The following is a 21,516-nucleotide window of genomic DNA, read 5'->3' on the forward strand; positions in this document are numbered from 1 at the left end:
GGGTGCTTCTAGTCACAGCAGGTAGGTTTCTAAAGGAATTCTGTACTATGGCAATCAATAGGAGCAGTCAGGATGCCAAACTGAGCAATACATGCCAACAAAGCACTCAGTCGGCGCTTCCTAAATGCCGAACCAAAAACAAAATTGATGACAAAATACCCTGGGAGTCATTCTTGGGATCCGGTCAGTCACAAATGACTTACACGGTGGATGATTTCCAAACAGGAAAATTGACAGAATGAACATCTGCTTTTAAGATGGAATGCAGCTTTAATTACAACCCGTAGTGCAAAATGCAGAACTTCCCACAAGACGATTTCATTTCCGATACCTCTTTATTCAAAGCATTATGAAATAATCGCTTGTACCAGATTGTCATTCTTTGCATTCTCCGGTCGAATTTTTAAATAAAAGTGAACTGTTAAACAAAAAAGTTCCGAGATGTGCACAGCGCTGTAACAGATTTGGAACGCTCTACGTCAGGAAACATACCCTGGAAAACCTTGGAGAGATCTCTCAGGTTGAAGGTGTAGTGGCTCTTGGCCGGGGTAGGCAGCAGCTGGGGTGGTTGATGGTCCTCGTAAACGTTGATGGTGGTATCCACGATTTTGGCGCAGTGGTCAGGACACTGACGGAGTTTGCGCTGTGAGACAAACCATAAAGTACCATTAGAAATATACTCAAGGGCAGATGGGAAGGGAGGGCAATGGGGGGACCAGGTCCCCCTCCAAACAAGGGTGCAATTTTGTTTGTAGTTGTTAATAAAATAACAACAGGAAAGGTAATTACGGGGGCTACTTCATTTTCTTTCTTTCCAAAATATGTAAAGAATTTCTCATACATTTGGGGCCCTTCGTAATGAAACATTGGTTCTGGATTCACAATTGCTTATATCTCAAATACATTTATAAAAGTGCAAAAGCAATTTGTTGTGAGAAAATTCGATCGGTGGAGTTCTCCAGAGCTGAAATATGTTCAACTCTTCTTTCAATCTGCAACTGACAAATTTGTCGAGATATTTCAAATGCGTAATCAACTTCACTGCCTAGGCAACCATAAACTAGCCCTGCACATTCCTCATCCAACCAACAAAGCTGGACTGCTCCCTATTACAGTTCTCCAAGTCCATTGTAAATCCAATGAAGGGAGAGGGCGGACGAAGGAAGGACAGAGAGCAGACTCTCCCCCCCCCCAGGTAATCTTACCCAGCCAGCTGTCCAGGATAGTGGCAAAGATGCGATGTTTGCTGCTGTGTTCCAGCTCACAGAAGGACAGCACGTTGAAGTGTCTCATGAGCCTGGCTGTGACAGGATTACGACCCCCACCGGGTGGACCCATGGCGCAGACAAAGTTAATGTCCACTAACTCCCGGAATGCACCTGGTGAACACGTCAAATACAACTCACATGTTTATATTATTATTTATTGGACCTCACCGACACAAACACGGGGAAACAAGACAAATGGGGAAGACCAGAAATACAAAATGTCAAAACGTAAAACACTTCACAAATTACAGACACGGCTAATCACGTAAACACTGAAGACAATTTACTCGTTTTGTGTTTAAGTTAGGACAAAGATACCATTTGATTAGTTCCATTACTTTAGTTCATGTTATTACAATCGAACAAGAATTAAAAAGAAAAATTATTTTTCCAATTTGCAACTGTGCATGCATAGATAAAAATCCTACAGAGATGGTTAACAAGAGCTTTATTACTTACTAAAACGGCAACAACGTATAAAAGAACCAAAATGGATAAAAGAACAACTTATAAGATTACAACCAAAACAATACAAACAACTATTCTGAATCCCAGTTTATACAATAATAAAATTGTGAAAAATAGAAAATTATCTGATAACAGTACTACTATAAAGATGAACGGTACCTATTCAATAATGAAAAATGTCTCTTAGTAGTCCTTTGATAATCCTTATACTCACCAATCTGCTTCCTGTCATACCATCCTCTGTGGTCCATCCACTGCCTAATCAGCTCTATCGGGGGTTGGGCTCCATACACCTCCAGGGCTGGCATGTTCAAATCATCGATGAAGAAGATGATGTACTTGCCCAGCGAGGACCAAACACACCTTTACGTCTGTTTGGAAAAAAACCCAGATTTTTATAAAGAGAAAGCTTCTTGCCAGGAATGTGGAAGTATGCCACAATCAAGCATTTTCCATGTGGTTGGGAAAAGAAACTTGGAAACTAGGCATTTGCTAATATTCTCACCATATGGGGCGGCGCGGACCATCCGGGATTCTCGCAAAATGACAGGTGCCTGTGCCAGTGAAAACAATAACCTTGGCGACGTACGCACACACCAACCAGTCCGAGGATCGGGTATATTACAATCTTTTCTTTGGTCTGTACGTATGCGCGCTCGTTGCAGTTGTTATTCACCGGCTGCGGTGTAGTTGCTACCATATTTTTTGTGAAACTCCCGGGATGTCCGCGTTGCCCCATATGGAAAATACGAGTCCACCTTTAAATTGTAGATTAAAAGGTACAAATCACAACACAAAAATTATTCATTATCATTAACAAACTTCAAAGATTTACTTAAAAACACTGCTGATTAAAACTGAGTGTTCAACTATTTAATGACGAGAAAAGAGTGGGTCACAGACGCTACACTAATTATTGACAAATCACTAGAGGTTTAAGAAAATTAAGACTAATTAAAACTGGCTCTACTGCCTGACAATTTGGCGTTTACGGAGCTAACAGGTTTTTTCTTCTTTTTCCACATAATAATTTAGTACGTTCTCACAGACGTTGCATTAAAATAGGTCATTGAAGCACCTTTCAAATTTACTAATATTTTAATTCACAAACGGCTGGTCAAAATTAACAACGTAGGGGTCCGAACCCGTAGGAGTGGGAATTGCCACTGACTTTGTGCCCCAGGAGAAGGGAGGGGGCCGAGTTAGGGACGGTAGAGGAGGTAGGAGGGGAGATCTGATGTAGCAGGAGGAGAGGAAGACGCTACCTCTTGTCCAGTTTACTGTCCAACAGGTCCTGGGTCTGGTTGGCGCTGGTGCGGGCCGAGAAGCTGATGAAGTTGGAGATGTAGTCTTTGGGCATGCTCTTCAGGAGCTTGTCCGAGATGGTCAGGGTCTTGCCCGTGCCTGTGTCCCCAACAGTCAGGACCTGTTAAAGGAGAAACCAGTTTCCAATTTAACCCTAACCGCGCTGAACCCAACAAGGTTAGGCAGGGATTTCGATGGGTCCCTAGCGGGGTTAGGGTTAATTATTTTTTCTCCTGTTTATCACGGTCATTTCTAATTCACAAGATTTTTGGGTTGGAGGGGAAAAAAAATTAAGTTTCTCTTAAAACTTACAGGGGAGTGCATGTGAAGAAGACATGGAGACTGCTCGAACTAAAAGTTAGGAGTACATTTCAGTATGTGAGTTATCTGTTAAAATAAGCTGTGAGGATTAGAATTGATGAATTCCTTGGAAAATGTTGGGTTATAATTTATTCCCTTCCACTGAAATTTGTCATATGGTCAATACTTACATTAACCACTGAACTTTGGACAGTTGGGTAGAAAATCTACAGATGCTTTTGAAATATAATACCGAGGAGCAAATGGTGTGTAAGGTTATACAGTGGCTGAACTGTGCAGTTCTGGCTTTGTGAAAATACTGCATTAGCGCCTTTGAATTTTCAAGCACATTTATGCAAGTTGAAGAGAAGCACACAAGTTTGTAGCTCTGTTAGAACCTCTTCTTGAGGCTTCAAGACCAGGGTTGTCTTGCTAAAGTGGGCCCATATTTTCAAGCTGTAAACACGCTCTTTACCCGTTTCTTGTTAGTCAACAGCATCTCCAACAGGTGTGCCCCACGCACTGTGTCTGCTGTCGGTACGATAATGTCCGAGTAACGCATTTCTGGGTTAATCTTACGCTCCCCCATTCCATGCATCCAGTCCAACCAATGCACCTATAATTGAAGTAAAATTGAAAAAACTACGGTCATGATCATGGTTAATAACCACAATATTCATTGTCTTAAAAATATTTGGGTCATTGTGTGATTCATGTGAACCAGAAGACACGTGAAATATATTTTCAACATCATAAATGTAAATATCAGGAAATTACTGAAGAAAAACAACGTCAAATTAAAACTTCAACCAAAAACTGTGATTAAAGTACATACCTACATAAATTAGTTAAAACTGTTAGACTAAAAAACTGAAATCATGAAAAATTTATATAATGAAATAAAAACAGAAATTGATAAATCAAACACGAATAAGCATGCCATTACTCGTGACCTTCATAACTATTAGATGAAAAATTACACAATCATTAATTTGAAATAAACTGCAACAAACACTAATTTCTTTTGAAAAATTATTCTGTAAAGGAATCTTTCAGTTCAGTTAAAACCTCAATTACCAGAGGGCATTTGCAAATAAATAGAACAAGGGACTGACAACTGTTTTGTATAATGCAGAAACCTGAATTATGAGCAACCAAAGTTGTAATCATAAGCAAATGTAGCTAGTATAAACCAAAACTCAATTGTTAATAGGAATCAAGAATTAAGAATCCTGACAAATTGTAAGAAACAAAACTTCAACAAAATATCTGTCATCTACAGAGACAGACATTCATTTTCTTGCCCACTTTTATTCTACCTCTGTGAAAACCTCAATTGATGCAGCTGTATGTGAGCCAGTACTTAACAGTGCCTGAAATGAAGAGGGAGTTATTACAGCATAGAAAAAAACTGACGAGATACCTGGTGAGAAACTGAACTCAGCACAAGTCTTACATCCTATCACCATAAATATGCCTGTCCAAGTTGCAAGTACGCCCCCATTTACAAGTAAGCTTGTACCCTTTCTCTCACTGATTCCACAGATAGAAATGGAAGATGCTTTACTATGAAGCTCCCCTCAAACTAAATGGAGACCAAAGAGGATGCTGGTTGCCAACCCTACCATCCAAACTGTTTTTCTGAGCACAGGCCTACGTGGAGGACATCTCTTCGACAGAAGCGGGAGAGATCATCCTAATGATCAAACCTATCTAACTGTTCATTATTAGAAGCAGACGCATCCCTTCCCCTTCAGGCATCTCCAAAATAACTGCCAGAGCTACATTCCTGTCTCTCAATTGTGTGGCTAGGTAACAACAATCTGACATTGATTTAGTAGAACTGGTATACGGTACATTCCAATTTTAATGAAATCTTCACCGGCTGATTTTAAACCATTCTTTTTCTTTGCTTAATATGAGGCAGGCTAAGCCAAACAGAAGTGCCGGGTTCAAGCGTACAAAACAGTTTCTTGCTCCAATTCAGTCTCTGAATGAATATGTTTCCATGGGAAAATCCTAAGCTTAGAAATTCGCTAACCAAAAAATAATACTCGCTTTACGGCGAAAAGTGGTTACTGGCAAAAAAACCACGGTCTGTGTACCACTTGTAACTGGTACTCCGCTAATTTTGGCTTATTGTGTAAAATTTGGTAAGCAAGATTTTCAGTTGTAGCGATCACCTCTTTGCGTTTGCCTGCCTCCTCCTCTTCTTCATCATCCTTGGATGGACGCTTGCTGATGCCGCCATCGTCCAGTTTGTAGTCATAAACGGTGTTGTCCGGTGGGAATGGAAGGGCAATCTGTACACAAAATTGAAAGACACAGTGCAATGATACTTTGTCCAAAACATTCTTTCAAAGGCATAGGAAAGGATCCATCTATCATGAAAATAGTTCAAACTTTGGCTCTTTGATGAGTTTGGGCTCACGTTCTCTTTCTGCATCTTTTCGCGTAGGTATGTGCTGAACTTGCGCCGTCCGTCAAAGTCCACCGTGGCTCCGACTGTCCAGACCAGCGAGAAGATAAACCAGGGCTCGATGAGTTCAGCTACTCGCTCAAGCCGCTCTTCTGAGATGGGTGGATCACCCTGCGAGTTTAGAACGATGACTGTTACTCAAAAAAGGGGAAAGGTTTACTCATTGTAATTAATTTAAGTGATCACTTTAATGAATTCGGGAAATTTTCTTGACACTGTGGAAAGAGATTTGAAAAGTTTTGTTATGAAATTCTGAACAATGTCGGAAGAACATCATTTTTGGGTGGCTGTAAGAGATAAATGGTATTTGTGTATGCCTACATGAGCTTCCCTGTCAATCACAGCCTGTTGAGGTTTAATCGTGGCTGTCAAAAAAATTCCCGTGAAAGTAGTGTGGGTTGAGTCACAGCTGAATTTGACAAGTGACTCCACGAATTCTGATGATTTAGATGCAAAACATATGCATTAAGTCCACAACAAGCCAGGAAGAAATTGTTTGCCTGGGGGTCGCTACTGGTGCAAGGTTAGGGTATGGAATAGGATATATAATAAGTTAGTACAGGTGAATTTGCACACAGCAAAGTATTTCAGAATGGATCCTTCAATCTTGAGTCCCTCACTTTCTTTAACATTCCAAACAAGTAGTTTATATATTAGGGGAGGGACATAAATCTAGCACAGCATTCTGGTGACAGAAAAAAGTCATGATTTTTGGGCTACTTTGCCCCTTGACGTCATGGAAACCAAGAAAAGTGCAAATACCTTCACATTTTTCGTGAGGCAGTTCGACAGCAGTAATAATTGTAATGTTTTGTCAGAGTAAGGAACACTTTAGTAAAAGTTTCAAACAATGGAAGGAAAGGTTCTCTGTCGAAACTTTCACTGCAATCACTTCTACCCCAAAGTCCACATCAACCTAAGGGTGCTGGTACTGTCAGCTTTTGAGTTCAGTGATGGGAAAACCGTGAGATGGGTCACATATTAGTCACAGTACTCATTAGGATGCTGAAAATTGGATGCAAGACTTACAGCCTACGCAGTGGCATCAGCAAGATGAAAAAGAAGCGAAGCAAAAAACAGCAAAAATGTTCAGCAGCAGTAAGCATAAATAAAATGAAAATTTAGGAAAGAGAGCAAAAAGATAACAAAATCAAAAGTCTAAGCTCAAAGTAGCTACAATGTATGAAAGTTGTTGACTGTATCAAAAACAAACAAGTTAAATTTTTAGGACAGTACTATTTGTAAGAAAGATTTATTATTTATTATTTGTAGTTTAGACATTCCAAGTTGTACCAAAGAAATATTTCCACATTAAAGCAACAGAAAATACAAAGATTATCTTCAATGATCCAATGCGAGATTCTTAAAATATCTCCCAAAAAAAGCACCCCCTAAAAGCATTTTAATGTGTTAAACAGTTGATAATCAAAGCCGTTAAATAATTGAATTCAAAGCTGGTAAACTACTATTAGATCAAAAAGAGCAAGATAAGAGCAAGCAGCCTTCTTCCAACAGAATCTACCATATAAATACAGAATAAAAAAAGTAATGTAATAAGTGACATTTCTCCAGCTAAACTGAAAAAAATTCAGAAATGTTGAGGAACAGAAGGGAAAGATATAACCTGCATGAAGCCAGGAATTAAAATTCTGATCCAATGCTTCTGCCAAGATATTTCCATGGTCCCTCTATTTAGACATCTATTTGACCCCTTTAAACTCAATGCACTACTCCATCCAAACCCCTTGTGTCAGTGCTAATGCGGACTGTACTATTTACCTCCTGGGGGATGAATGGGGTGAAGAAGCAGTCCATAAGCTTGAGCATGCTGAGGGTGAGGTTACTGTCCATGGTGGCGACAATCTCCTTGCAGTTGGTGCGGACAAACTCTATGGATTCCTGAGAAATGGGGGGAAAAATTGGAAGAAAGACAAGACAATTTCACATAAAAGCCTGTGAATACATCAGTTACATTCACCGGTATACACACCCCAAAACGCATACATAAACTGCAGTTGTTACTGAGGTCTGATGGATGTATTTTTTTTTCTTTCTGAACCAAAGACCTGACAAAATTGTCTTAATCTCATTTCCTTAAAATAACCAAGCAGTTTATTATAAAGTCCATTTACACAAGGTAAAGTTAATGTCACAAATGGTCACTGCTTTTATAAAGTGACAAACATTTTATGCTAATGCTTGATACCTTTTGTTATCACACACACACTCCAACATTTGCAATTTGCAAGATTTTGCAAGATCTAGGTGGCGTATCTTGAAAAGCATCCGAATATTGTGAGATAAAAACATTACATCACGCTTCAACCAACATAGCAAAAATACTGGTCAGTGGTAACTGTCCCCCAAAATATTGATTTATAAGCATTGCCAGGCAACGAAGAACTCCCTTTTGTTCACACATAGAGCCCCAATGGAACGAAATAGTGTGCCACCCAACCACTTTTAAAGTCTTCAAATCATCATCACTACTCAGAAAGGTTTGTCCCTCCCTAAGCTCAAGCTAAGATGTCTCTGAATATCTAGGAGATTTAGGAAGTTATTTAAAAGATTCAGGAAGGTAGCCTGTGGTCACTATAACTTTACCCGGGGCTTAACAGTCCTTGTTATTCAAAGGGAATGTGCCACTGGTTTCCTCCGTGGTCGAGGATCTTTGGAGGATTTGAGGATGCTTCCTAGAAAAACAATGCCTAGGATGTGAGGGCCTATCTTACCACCAGGAAGTGGTCAAAGAGTGACTGCAGCTGATCCTTGTAGGGGTAGATGTTCTCCGGGATGCGTTTGAGCCAGCAGGTGACGAAAGGCTCCAGGCCCAGGATGCTCGGCTCCAGGTAGACCATGCCACACCGGCTGACCGTGGCTGGAGAGGCTACGGCCAGGTCGGCCACCTCAAAGATCATCCTCATGTACTAGAATTGGAAGTAGAAAAATACAAGAGAAATAGATACACTCCACAAATGAGAATCATCAACTATTCAGTTTGAGATTGAGTGATGTTAGAAATCTCCCTTCCTGTTTAAATTCACGACACAGAAGACAAGTAAAGTGAACACAAAATAACCGAGGCCAAATCTGGATAAGATGCTGAGTATTTGGCATTTCAACGAGTGGTGAACTTTATATGAAGTCCAGGGCACACAAGTCATGATTCTACTTTCTGTGTGTAAGAGGACTAAATTTTTGTGTAATCTTTGGTCTGTTGAAATACTTGCAAGTCAGAGCATTTTCCTAACGGTGAACCTTTAACATTTGGCCTTTCAACTAGTTCCTTTACGCCCTGTTGGCATTGGTATCTCCGTACCTCAGTGAGCTTGATGATCTCTCCACTGCTTAGGCATAGCTTCTTGTTGTCATCCAGCACCGTGTTCATGTTCTCGATCCACACGGCATCCACGGGCCCATCAAAGACGTACCAGCGGTTGTCCATTTCCATCGAAGAGGACCCGATACGAATTAAGGAGGAAAGGATGCCATCCGTCCTATCAAACCAAAGCCAAAATGACTCCGCCATCTTAAAAATGCTTTTTTTTTTATCATGTAGAAAGTATGACGCATGAAGTTGGTGAAAATCTGATTGGAAGGAAAGACCCAAAACTTGAAAGGTGTTGTAAATTAAGACCAGTCCTCAAGTGAAGTCCTCATTTCAATTACCATAGCACTGGAGGAACTAAGACACAATGGAGAAAAATCAAGAGCAGTAAGTATACTATTGAAAATATCTAAGAACCAGACAGGTTATTTGTTAATGCTGACAAATTGATGCTGTGAAAGACCACAAATATTCACCATTCGTGGGTCAGTAGGTCAAACTCTCCGTACAGCTGGCCCATCGTGATGGACTTTGGGTTGAGGACGTAGGTGATGATGTTCTCATAGGTGCCTCCACCGACTGCCACCTCTCCCTTCAGTGAAGTCAGCGCCCTCTTCAGGACCTCGTAACACTGGTATGGATCAGACCAAAATTATTGAGTGCAGGCTTTTCTGACAGAGACAGGCTTTCCCTTCTGAATAAGAGGAACCACCTTGAGCCGCATCACTGCAGCGTTAGCAGAGAAGAACGGTTCCGACTACTTTGTAATAAAAACTTCTGGTTTCTTCTTTCTCTTTTCTGATTTGTTCAAAGGTTTGGAATGGCCATCCATATTCTACAACTTTTCATTTTATTTCCTTTCCTTTTTTAACACATAAAATAGCTAGTGTTGTAGCCAAAACCACTTCAGATCTTCAAAGGACCACACAAGACCAGCAAAAAACCTCCAATCTGAATTCAAGTCACAAGCTGTTCAAATGAACTGCAACAAAAGCATTCCTTTGTCTTTGTTCACCCTGTTACTTATGACTGGTATTTTGCATGGTCTTGTGTCTAGTCTTATGATGGTCTCGACTACAACACTGAAAAAAGCTTTCAGTTTGGGGGAGGATTAGTTACGCCAAACAAAAGGTACTTTCACTTCCAAATACCACTTCTTAAGGAGACCGTAACAGATAAGAATTTCACACAATTGAAACGGAAAAAGAAACCACCCTCGTAAGTTCAAACTTTTTCTGAGGTCTTTTCTCCTTACCTTGGTTTTTCCCGAGCCAGCTGGTCCAACGATCATCAGGCCATGCCTGACCACAGTGGTCTCGTACAGCTGGATGCACTTGCCGACAAAACCGTCCACGTCCTTCAGCCCCAGCTTGCCGCTCATGGTGCGAATGGACTGTTCCAAGGTACCGTAGTCAATGGGCTCCTCCCTGGAGTGAGGGGAATCAAGACTGAAGTGAGAAACGTAAACAACAGCAACAACAGACACAATGACCTTCAGCGGAAGAGGAAAGGTTGGGAAGGGAACTGTTTTTAATCATATGCGGATGGGACCGATATTGCAAATGACTGAGAGTTACTGAAGGTTTCCACATGAGGTCAGCATGGCATCTCAATCACTAATTCAAACTCACTAATGCTGCTTAACGTCTCGGACAGGAAACTTGGACAGGGCAAATGTGATGTCAATTTATGCAATCATCAATACAGATAAATTTTTATGCTAGTTAATTTATACTATTTTTTTGATTGAAGCAAAGTTCAATCAATGACCATCAGTCAACCAAGGATTGACTTTGCTTGGTAACCCATGTACAACACACATCCTGGGTACCAGATAAATCGACCGATGGACGACAAACGGCCTTTATTCAAACTTGGCCCAAGTCCAGCCTTAACTCCTTTGGCTTTCTTACAGTAAGGCTTCCCCTATCAGCCACAGCGTCAACTTGGCAGTGAAGTGATGACACATTCTCTGTGGACTGCCCAGTCTCCGCTGCCCCCAAGAACTAAATTCACTCTCTGCAGGGTCAAAAACTTGATAGTCTGCAGTAACATCTGTCTGGACCGTGCAAGGCATTGTCAAAATAGTCTTCTTGAGCTGAAAAACAACAGCTCTTACTTGATCTTAGGGAAGAGATCGGACACAATGCCGTTGAACAGCTTCAGGTCGTCCTGCAAAAACTTGGGCACGTTGACGTCCCGGATGGCCCGGAGTACTATCAGTTCCTGCAAAAAGAAGGGTTCCCCAGAAACTTGTCACGAAGTGATCACATGTTATTGCAGCACCAACTTCTGTATTTGAAGATATTACGTAGATCAATATCCAAGCACCTAAGAGGATGAAGAAACAAACCCCACATTCAAGTTGTGGGCAAAAAAAAATCACCACTTTTTTTCCGGAGGAATTTATTACCTCCATCAGGACAGACGACAACCCCTTGAGTACTTAGACTCCAACAACGAAGGATTTGAAACAGGGTCCTCACAGGACACAAGCAAGAAAAGCAAGAACTCCACAGATACAAACATAACTCCTACATGTCCTCTTCCAAAAATTTCTTTCTTCTTAAATCTTACTCATTTCTGGGTGTTCTATAATAACCCTGTGTTGTGATCAAGGCCATCATAAGTCCTCACGTAAGTTCTTTTCACAAGACCAAAGGTTCCAGGGGAAACAATTGAAGGCTATTCACTGTGATTAGTCTTCGTCTTTATACCCCGATTTTTGAAAGTGGAATTCTATTTATTACATGCCTAACCCTGGGCTGTGTACGATGCACAAGAGGAGATCTAACTTTTGTACATTTGGAATAGCAGTTGTTAATTTATGCATCACTGGTCAGTACAGTGTTTTAGCATGTTAGATTGCTTGTTGAAACATTCCGCTGGTGAAAATCCTTATGAGCACATCCATCTTTAACACCTACAATTATCATTTCTTACTGCACATGAAGTGCATGTATTAGGCCAGTGTGTGGTTACATTAGATTATTACATGCGTGGATAAAACGACCACCCATTAGAAGGCTACACACTTTACGACTGACCGTGTTGGCTGGGACCAGGGCCAAGCACTTGAAGGAAAGCAAGTTTATTAACAAAGAGGTATTTAATCTTCTCTCTATCACCCACTCCCCCTCCCCTGCTCTCTCACTCTCTTTCGCTCTCTCTCTTTTCCTTACCTCGCTCATCTCAGGGTTCTCCCGCTTCAGGTTCCCGGCGGCTGAGATGACCGTCTTGACCGCCCGCATGCCAAAGTCGTAGTGGTCCTGTGAGCTGAGCTGCTCCGAGGACAGCTTGAAGGTAGTGGTGATCTTCTTGGACAGGAGCTTGGCGTCACTGAACCCGAAGGAGTAGAGCGAGATTTCGGCGATCATGGCATAGTCTGGTACCATCATGGCCACCGGGCGGAACAGAGCCTGCCAAATATTTCAGTACAGAATCATCTCATAAATGTATGCACACCTTACACGATCCAAAATATGATGATGAACTGGGATAACCATACAAAAGAGTCAAGTGAAATTTGTATTAGAAGATAGAAGTTGACACTGTGATTGACTTTTAGTGCCTGGAATACTTTTTCATGACAGTTCCCAGACCTATATTTACACAATGATAGCTCTGTACATAAGACATCAGATCACAGAATAATCCAATAGCCATCTCAACTACAAATGTAACTGAAAATATTCTGTTCTTAAAAACTGAAAAATTCATGATGCAAGACTTACTATCAGTAAATTTAAAGATTAAATGAACTGGAAATATACTGCAAGACTTGCATCACGTGTACTCCACAGGGTCATTTAATATACAGATTCACTTTATAAACTCCTTCCAAATATGAACATTTTGAAAAGTGAAAAAGAAAATTTACGTAATAACTGTGCTACCTGGTTTTACTCGGGGAGACAATCATGACGTTTAGGGCTATGATGTATTACCAAACACATTTCTCACGTGTGAGGTGCCAGTTCGCCAGGTCAATACAGTACCGAAGTGAATACGTCACGCGCACAATTAGTGTGTAAAAGGCATTAGTGCGAGAACAAGCGCGTGAACCAACACACGCGCTGTACTCCATTCGTTTGCACTGCACTTTCTGGTTCACAGTGACGTCACACTTTGGTACTCTATTGGTATTGTTTTAAATTGATTGCTTCATTACATACCTTCAGGTTGTCAGGCAGCTCTGTTCTTCCAGCGTAACCAGGGTTCATGGTGATGAAAACAGCACAGGAGATTTTCAGTGCGATCTCCACACCTTCAAACATGAATCTGTCAACCTAAGAGAAGATAACAGACCATTTTGTGACGGATGAATTGTTTTTTTTTTCTTGTTTAGCTCATATGTCAGGCAAACTATCAAACACCCAAGCACAGAGTACACATTTCTCGCGAGCGGTTCTCACTTTCTGCTGCTGGGCTTTCTGGATGGTACTGATCTGTTGAGCCACCACTGACAGCACCTCAATGTCGATGCGGTTGAACTCGTCGAAGCAGGCCCAAGCCCCCGAGCTGGCCAGCCCCTTCAGGAACTTGCCCATGGCCATGAAGTCCAGCTGGTCTGAGCAGTTGAAGACAACCGTCTGGATGGCCAGGGCCTTGCCCAAATCCTTATGGGTAAGAAAGAAGATGACGGTGATAAAATTTAATGGATTTTGATAGGATTTCCAAGACCTTGATGGTATTTAACAGAATTCGATAGATTTGATGGGATTGGATCAGTCATCTTTTACTAAAGGCTTTTGGAATTATCTGTGTTATAGACCCATCCAGAATCCACCTTCTGATTACCAAAATTTTAACTTCCCATTCAAACTGACCAAGAAATTCCACAAAAAAATTTGATGCTTAGCACTAACAAAAATGATCATCCTTAATATGAATTGATAGAAGATTCATGAAATGCAGGGCTCCAATGGCTTATAGTGAATTTATGCGGACTGCAATGGACTAACATGTTTTATTAAGGAAATAAATGCTTGGGCGGTCTTTAACATGCGTTTTAGACCAGCAACCCATGTGCACACAGTCTATTGACCAATCAGAATCAATTAAACTGTCTGGTATCCAGGTGCCAGCATGTGATTTACGCAGCAGGCATTATCACTTCTCAGTAGGAATTATGAAATGTCAATACACAGTCAAGTTGCATGTTGTTGAATAGGGAGACAGTCTGAGGTATTTCTGAATTATGGTTAAGGAAAATGCTAGCCCTGGTCTACCAGACAGTAAACTAAGATTGGTTTAACCAGCAATGTTGTGCCTTCTTTTTACTTCATTTTTCTCTTTGTTTTTTTAACGACGTCATGAAGTACTTGTTAATGTCACTAATTTCATCTGAACTCTGACAAAATTCTGTTGGCGGACTGATGTCCAAAATATTATTTTGCTATTCAAGCATCTCCCTTCATCAGGAATGCACTACAAGAACTTTTCCCTCAGGGACAACTGCTTACTCACCTTTGTCGTTTCAGTTTTTCCTGTACCAGCGGGTCCGGCCGGTGCCCCACCAAACTTGAGATGCAGGGCGCCGGTGAGAGTGAGATAGCATCGATCCGTCAGTGGGGTGATGACGAGTCGGCCGGAGTTACCCAGGTACTCATAGCCATAAGGGAACTCGGCGTTTACAGCACGCACGTACATGTTATCATTCACAAAGTAGTACCTGTGAAAAAAAAATGTATTTTTGTCACTTGCTGGGAAATACTGACACGGAATCTACGCATGGTGATGCTTTTTCAAAATATAGCAACAGATTTGGGAAAGTATCAGACCAGTGATTTCATTTTTATGCAAAGTTATTCCAAAGAATTCTGCAAATAACACACTGGCGGAAAATATTTCAATGCTGGCACAAAATGAAGTGATGAATTGCCAAGTAGACTCAATTTGTGCATGCCAACAAGTGATCTCATCAAGAGAGATGTTCTTTCACCAGAGTAACGTTACAACACACTGTACACTCAGTGTTTTTCTGACGTTTTCATGACAATGCTCTGACAAGGCTTGACCTAATTCTTTACTGGTGCAGAGACACCGAGGGAAACACTGTTCGGGGAAATCCTACGTCCTTACATTTGTCCAATATGAAATTTCCCTCCAAAAGCCTTGCAATATTCTGCGTTTCCCGAGTTACCTGAGCTGACTGATCCACTCAAAGTCGTTGATGTTGGCCACCTTCTCTTCGCACATCTTGGCCACTACATCCTGGGCGTGGACTTCGATTACAATGAGGGCGGACAGAATCATGCGACCGATCTTACTCAGGTCGCCTCGGACCAGGCTGACCAGGTCTGCAATCTGTGGGATCAAAGTACCAACACGCTCAAGCGTCATCAACTGAACCAAGAAAAGACTAGCTTTAGCATCCAAAAGCCTTGCAAGTGAAGACAGGTGACCATCTGTACAGCTTTCTGAGTTCTCACTTCACTGGTTGCTAGGAAGCAATGATTTTTTGGTCAATAAAGCCTGCTTGGCTGGTATCGTGCATAGTCAAGAAAAAAAGAAATTGTTACCTAAGAATGCTATGTATGAGTGTTAAGTACTGGAAGTTGACCATGTCAGTGTGCCTCAAGGAAAGAGCTTTTTATAAAAGGAATGCTACCAGGAAGTTTCAGAGGTTTGAGGAAGAGCCCAGCCACTGTCATCTTACAAAAGTCTTGATACTCCTTAAAAAAACAAGTGTTAAGATATGCCAAGGTTTCTGGCACAAGTTTAGGCAATAATGTCTAGGGGGCATGGGCTGACACACCGGCCATCATCTGACTTTTCTTATCTAAGACAGAGGAAAGGTAAATAGGATTCCATTGACCTGTTGCTTGAGCACCTCCAGGAACTGTACCAGCCTGTCCTCCTGGATTGCCTCTTCTACCATCTTGGTCCAGAATGTCTGGCAGCCAGCAATGACTACCTGACCTGGCCACTGCAGTACCCACTTGGGGCGAGGCGTCTACCAAAACAAAGGGGGAGAAAAGACTCAAGTTACACAATGATGCACCGCAGGATCTGCTTCATGGAATAAATAAGCCTTTTGCGAGCTAAATTTGAATAAAATCTGGTACACTGAATTAATTCACCTGAACATAAAGCTTCGGATTTTCCATACTAAACCCATTGTTGCTATACCTTGTGATTCGGGAAATTCAAATTGTTATGTTTATGTGCAATCAGATAACTCATCGTACCAGATTTTATTCAAATTTAACTCGCAAAAGGCTTATTCAACAGGAATGAGTCAGAACATTTGAGAATTTGAAAGATTTTGCCCCTGAGTAACACGGCACACTGTGATCATACCTCTTCTCTCCATGAGCTAAAACAGCACTGCTGATTAGGTTTATCATTTTATTACTCACTACCTGGAGTTTAGTACTTCAATAAATCTTTGAAAGTGCTTGAGGCACAGGATTTTCTTAACCTAGTGGCCTTAACTCATTTTGTCATCTAATGAAAGTAATTGGTGATAAATGGCCAAGAGCAACCATAAATCAAATGAAATACCTTCGTCTAAACCCCAGAAAGTGTTTTAACAACTGTTGTGTGAAAAATATGTTCTCCCAAACTGGTTATGAATTTTACAAACTTAGAAAATTATCTCCAAAAAATTGTCCTCAAAATTTCCAAAATACCTGTATCCCAAGTCCTACAATTTTTTTCCCACATTACAGAAACTGTGAGAGTCTCTCCTCAGTGACATTTCAGATCTGTGCCATTTCGTGGCCAAACGTTGCAACAGCCACGGCCACAACCCCCCTCAAAAATAATCTTCACCTCTGGATATTTCTGGAGGGATTCCCCCAGGATTCTCCGGATGCTGTCCATCATGACACGCTCCACCTCCAGCAGCCAATCCTCCACGTTACCCTTGGGGTAGAGGGGCTCCGACAGGGGAACCACCTCCCCCTCGGCCGAGAACATCTTGGTGATCAGGAGGTCATCTTCAAATTGGAGCTGCACAGGGGAGAAAAACAGATTAGTATTTTGGACAACGACAGAATGTTGGAACTGCAACACTACATTCATCCTTTGTTGAAAGAGCATCATTGTTCCAGTCGAGTCCATCGCAAATCATCTGTTCTCAAGCTAAGTCACATGCTATTCAAATAAAGTGTGACAAAAACTATTCCTTTGTCATTGTCAATCTTGTTTAATACTTATAGCTGGGTTAGTGAAGAGACTTGTGATCAACTCAACTACACCACTGCACTGTGTGCATTGTCGGGCATGCGAAAATGAATGAAGTGTTATGTGGGCTTGTTTGAAGTGGCAACATTTAGGGAAGCAAAGAGTTGAAACGGTTAGGTGTAATGTCTCAAAATTTATCTCGGTTTCTTCTCATGCATACTTCCATAACTAGTACAATGCTCTGTGTTAGCTTTCGCACAAAAGGTTGACCAACAAAATCTCCATTGTGGTTCTCGACCACTTGGAACGATTTCAGTTTGAAACAAAACCTCAGAATGCACTGGAACCAGAAACTTGCAACAATTAGAGTCTACCACTGTAGCTGACAGAGAAAGTTGCAGTACCCTGGCAATGTTCTCAAAGCATTTCCTGAGGTGAGGCTGGACTGCCGTCGGATCCTTGGTCTGCGACAGGATCTCCAGGAGCTCGTCGTCGGAGAGGAAGTAGAAGCGTGGGAAGGAGGCCCGCTTGGTCTCTAAGTACTCACTAAGACCCTTCTGGACCTGATCCAAGAGCTTGTTGCACTCCTTGAGGTTCTCCAGGAGGCGGGCGTCAGGACACAGTGAGATCACCTGAGAGGAAGACAGAAGAGGATTTGGAGGTCACAAATTAGTTAATGTCTATCAGTGAATCAAAGTCATTTACCAGTCAATCAGCTCCAACTTCCACTATCCAACGGAGAGTGGACTTGATCGATTGGCAAAAATTTCTAATGCCCAATTTTCAATAACAGCAAGGTCTTCACAGATTCATTTCACTTTTCAAACACAATGTGGCTCTTTATCCAAAACTTTAACAAGGAATCAGCACTCCGGAGCACTTTTAATTCTTATTTTAAAGAATTCACTGACAACATGCAATTCATACAGTGCTCTAGTTGTAATTTCCATAAATCAAGTAGAAAAGGAAAGCTCTAAGAACCTGTGGGTTGTCCTTGGCATTCTTCATGATGCGACGCCACATTCTGTCCATAGTCTGGTACCGCTTGCCCTCAACTGGCAGCTGCCTGTTGATATCATCTGAGCTGAAGATGGGTTCCAGATACAGCCACGACCTCTGACACACAAGCCACTCATCGAGTACATCCTGAGGGTTTTCAAGAAGGAACAACATTTATGAGATCCTCAAATAACTATTATTATTATTATTATTATTTATTTGACCATCACAAGAACAGACAAAGCAAAATTGAACCAAAAATATATAAAAACAACAAAAATGCATATACAAGTAAACAGAAGCAGTGGAAGGGACCAGGGACGAAAATCTGAATACATAACAAGATGTGGGTCAGGGACTACAAAAGTAAAATAAACTACTATTACCCGCGGGTATGCAGCCATTAACATAACGTTAATTGGGAATAATAATGGCATCTCTGAAACTAGAAAGGGCATGGTAATGCTGACTGTCAGAAACAATGTAGGAAACGTAATCAAAAAGTATTCAAAGACACAAATCTGTCTAAATTTTACGGCTAACATCACATGAGCTCTACCTGCGTCATGCGTAGCTTGCCTTCCCAGGTACTGATCCGCTCCTCAAACGGCTTCTTGTAGGGGGAGAAGGACATGCTCTGTGTCATGACGATGTGGTCATCTAGCAGCTGGGTGCACTCATCTGAGCCCTTCATGATGAAGGTGCCCGTCTCCTTGTAGGGCATGATCTCAAAGACCACCGGCTTCCACTCCCCTTCCATCTTGTCCAGAGCCTACCAAGAAGTTGTCAATTTCAGTGTTACACTCAATGCTTTTAGGGGGCATCTGGACATCTTTCAGACATCCTGTGGGCCACTTTGGGCACCTTGGTTTGTTACACAAAAACATGTACAAGTATAAAAACAGTAACAACTTGGACGTCATGTTTTTTGCTTCAAGGCTGATATGGACATTGGTTTTCAAATGCTGGCTGGTTACAGTCGAACGACAACCATCTCCTCATTCAAACAAATCGTAAGGTCTATAAACCCTTCCCGTTTAGTACAGAAGGGGAGACTGTGCAAGACCTTCCTCTAGCTGCCCAACTGATTTTGTGGTTGCTTTTACGACTTATGTTCTAACGACGTACACAGATGAGCCAGTGCAAGCTGTCAAGGTGCTAACATCATTTTTAATACTGATACAAATCAAGATCGAACAGCATTCCTGAAATCATCCTGACTTTCTTGGCATTTGGATGGCCCATGACACTAATCTATATTTCATCCCAAGCAGGTCTCAAATTAGGATCAACTGAAATCCGAATGCATGAAATTCTGCTAAGAACCAGCCAAGTTTTTTTGACAGATCTGTACCTGCTCGATGGAGTACTCCTTGCCAGCTATCTCTGCCACCTTGGCGATCTTCTCGATGTGCTCCTGCAGCTTCATCTCCAGGCACTTGCTGAAGGTCAGCGAGGCCTTGGGCACCACGGTGAAGCCCAGCTCCTTGGACAGGATCTCCCAGTGCCGGCTGCGCATACCCGGGTTGCGCAGGCCCTGGATCAGGGGGATGTACGGGCGGAACTCCTCCACCCAGCGCCGTATCTCTTGGGCCACCAGCTGGACTCCTGCAGAGAGGAGGTTGATTAAAGATGATCAAAATCCCACAGCACAAAACTTAAGTATGGTATATCCATTTAGACTTTTCCTTCTGCCTCTGAAGTATCTTCAGCAGATTTTAAGGCTTCAGAGCTCCACAACTTCATGGACACATGTGAGGAATTCTCCATTTTTTCCCAGCAACAGTGACGTACTGATCCACAACAGTGGACAAACATCTCACCTGGAATGTCCTTGAAGATCTTGACACACTTGTGCATGGTCTTGAAAGACTCGCTGACCTGCTTCTCGCACTGCTCCGCGTCGATGGTGGTAAGTGGATCATTCATCCAGCTCTCGTGCCACTTCAGCCAGTCCGAGGTGGTGATCCAGAGATTCTTGAAGGGCTCAAAGTCCCGCACCAGCTTGCTGAGTTTGTCATACTGAAACAAATCCAAGAATACTTTTTCTCAAATTCAAGGGTTAAAAATTACTTTCCACTACCTGCAAAAAGACTTTCAGATAATCTTCATCTTGGGCAAGGTTCTGCAGCACTTGTAAAAAAGTCTCTTGGCACAAATGAAACAAACCATTTCCAGAATGTCAACAGCAGGAATTAACATTACCAAGAGTTGTATGGACTGTTTCAGTTCCCATGTTTAATGCAACAAGACTTCCTGACATGGTGGTAGTGCGGCAGAATCATATTATCGTGGAACCTTACTGCTGAATCAGATGCCTTAACAATACACATTAGATCTGCAAAGGCCCAAAATACCTTCCCTCTTACGTCGGAAGTGTGTAAATATTTGGCTGGCCTTCTGTTCAAATGTTCAATTCTGCCCCAAAATGCACTCTGTGCATCCTTAAGAATAGGACAGAGAGGGCCCTCAACAGTGCCTGCACTGAGCCAATGTGAAGTTGGAATTTTAACGCAGGAAAATTGGCTCACGTTGGTGATGGGCATCTCAAACAGCCGCTCTCTGTTGTTGTACATGGAGGCCAGCTGCTGGCATTCCTTCATCTGCTTGTTGACGCGCCGCACCTCATTGGCCACCTCGTGGGCTTTGTTGATGTCTGTGTGAGCTGCAAAGCCAGCAACCACCATCTGTGAGAATAAATGAAAAAGGATCTCGTCAGTCGACAGGTGTTCTCATGCAGCAACATCAAGCTGACGGGGAACAGCATGCATCGCCAACTAAGAATGGCAACATTCCAAGAACAAAGTGTGCTAACCGGAGTTGTAATCTAGTGCATCGGGAGACCAACCACAAGTGTGATCAAAGCGGCAAATACAGGGGCAACAGGGAAGGGCCGACGACATAGGAATGCCTTTGTGCACCTGCTCAGTTTATGACATGTCTAGAGGCTGAATGGCTTGTGATTGGCCTGTAATGACTTGTGATCAACTTGTGAGTGGCTTGTGATTGTCTTGTAATTGGCTTGTGATTGCCTTATGACTGGCTTGTGATTGGCTCGTGGTCACTTGTCGTTGGTTTGTGACTGGTTTGTGACGACTTGAAATTGGCTTGTGATTAACTTGTGGTGACTTGATTGTGACTCTGATTCCTACTTTTTATGTTGTCTTCTGTTTGTCTTGTTGTTTGCACTTTCAACTTTTCCATCAGATTTCTTTATTTGTAGCCCTATTAAACCA

At 41.9% G+C, this 21,516-nt stretch overlaps 1 protein-coding gene across 1 annotated transcript in view; it reads right to left on the bottom strand.

Annotated features, from left to right (window-relative positions):
* Positions 1–406: 406 nt before the first annotated feature.
* LOC147795251 (dynein axonemal heavy chain 1-like) overlaps positions 407–21,516 on the bottom strand; it is a 33,912-nt gene continuing 12,802 nt past the window's right edge. Inside the window, 29 exon segments of the mRNA XM_087132155.1 lie at positions 407–622; positions 624–643; positions 1,206–1,379; positions 1,951–2,085; positions 2,088–2,107; positions 3,002–3,162; positions 3,817–3,957; positions 4,661–4,714; positions 5,525–5,644; positions 5,773–5,931; positions 7,600–7,719; positions 8,553–8,747; positions 9,140–9,317; positions 9,625–9,779; positions 10,404–10,575; positions 11,268–11,374; positions 12,331–12,567; positions 13,324–13,437; positions 13,564–13,767; positions 14,618–14,822; positions 15,294–15,457; positions 15,969–16,106; positions 16,928–17,107; positions 17,686–17,913; positions 18,263–18,427; positions 18,840–19,052; positions 19,635–19,888; positions 20,104–20,302; positions 20,812–20,967. Of these exon segments, the coding sequence (XP_086988281.1) occupies positions 422–622; positions 624–643; positions 1,206–1,379; positions 1,951–2,085; positions 2,088–2,107; positions 3,002–3,162; positions 3,817–3,957; positions 4,661–4,714; positions 5,525–5,644; positions 5,773–5,931; positions 7,600–7,719; positions 8,553–8,747; positions 9,140–9,317; positions 9,625–9,779; positions 10,404–10,575; positions 11,268–11,374; positions 12,331–12,567; positions 13,324–13,437; positions 13,564–13,767; positions 14,618–14,822; positions 15,294–15,457; positions 15,969–16,106; positions 16,928–17,107; positions 17,686–17,913; positions 18,263–18,427; positions 18,840–19,052; positions 19,635–19,888; positions 20,104–20,302; positions 20,812–20,967 (4,569 nt within the window). The 3' untranslated portion in view covers positions 407–421.

The sequence above is a fragment of the Acanthaster planci genome, unplaced genomic scaffold, assembly GCF_054643075.1.
Source record: "Acanthaster planci isolate LZ-2023a unplaced genomic scaffold, COTS_SCS Contig104, whole genome shotgun sequence".
Classification (NCBI taxonomy): Eukaryota; Metazoa; Echinodermata; class Asteroidea; order Valvatida; family Acanthasteridae; genus Acanthaster; species Acanthaster planci.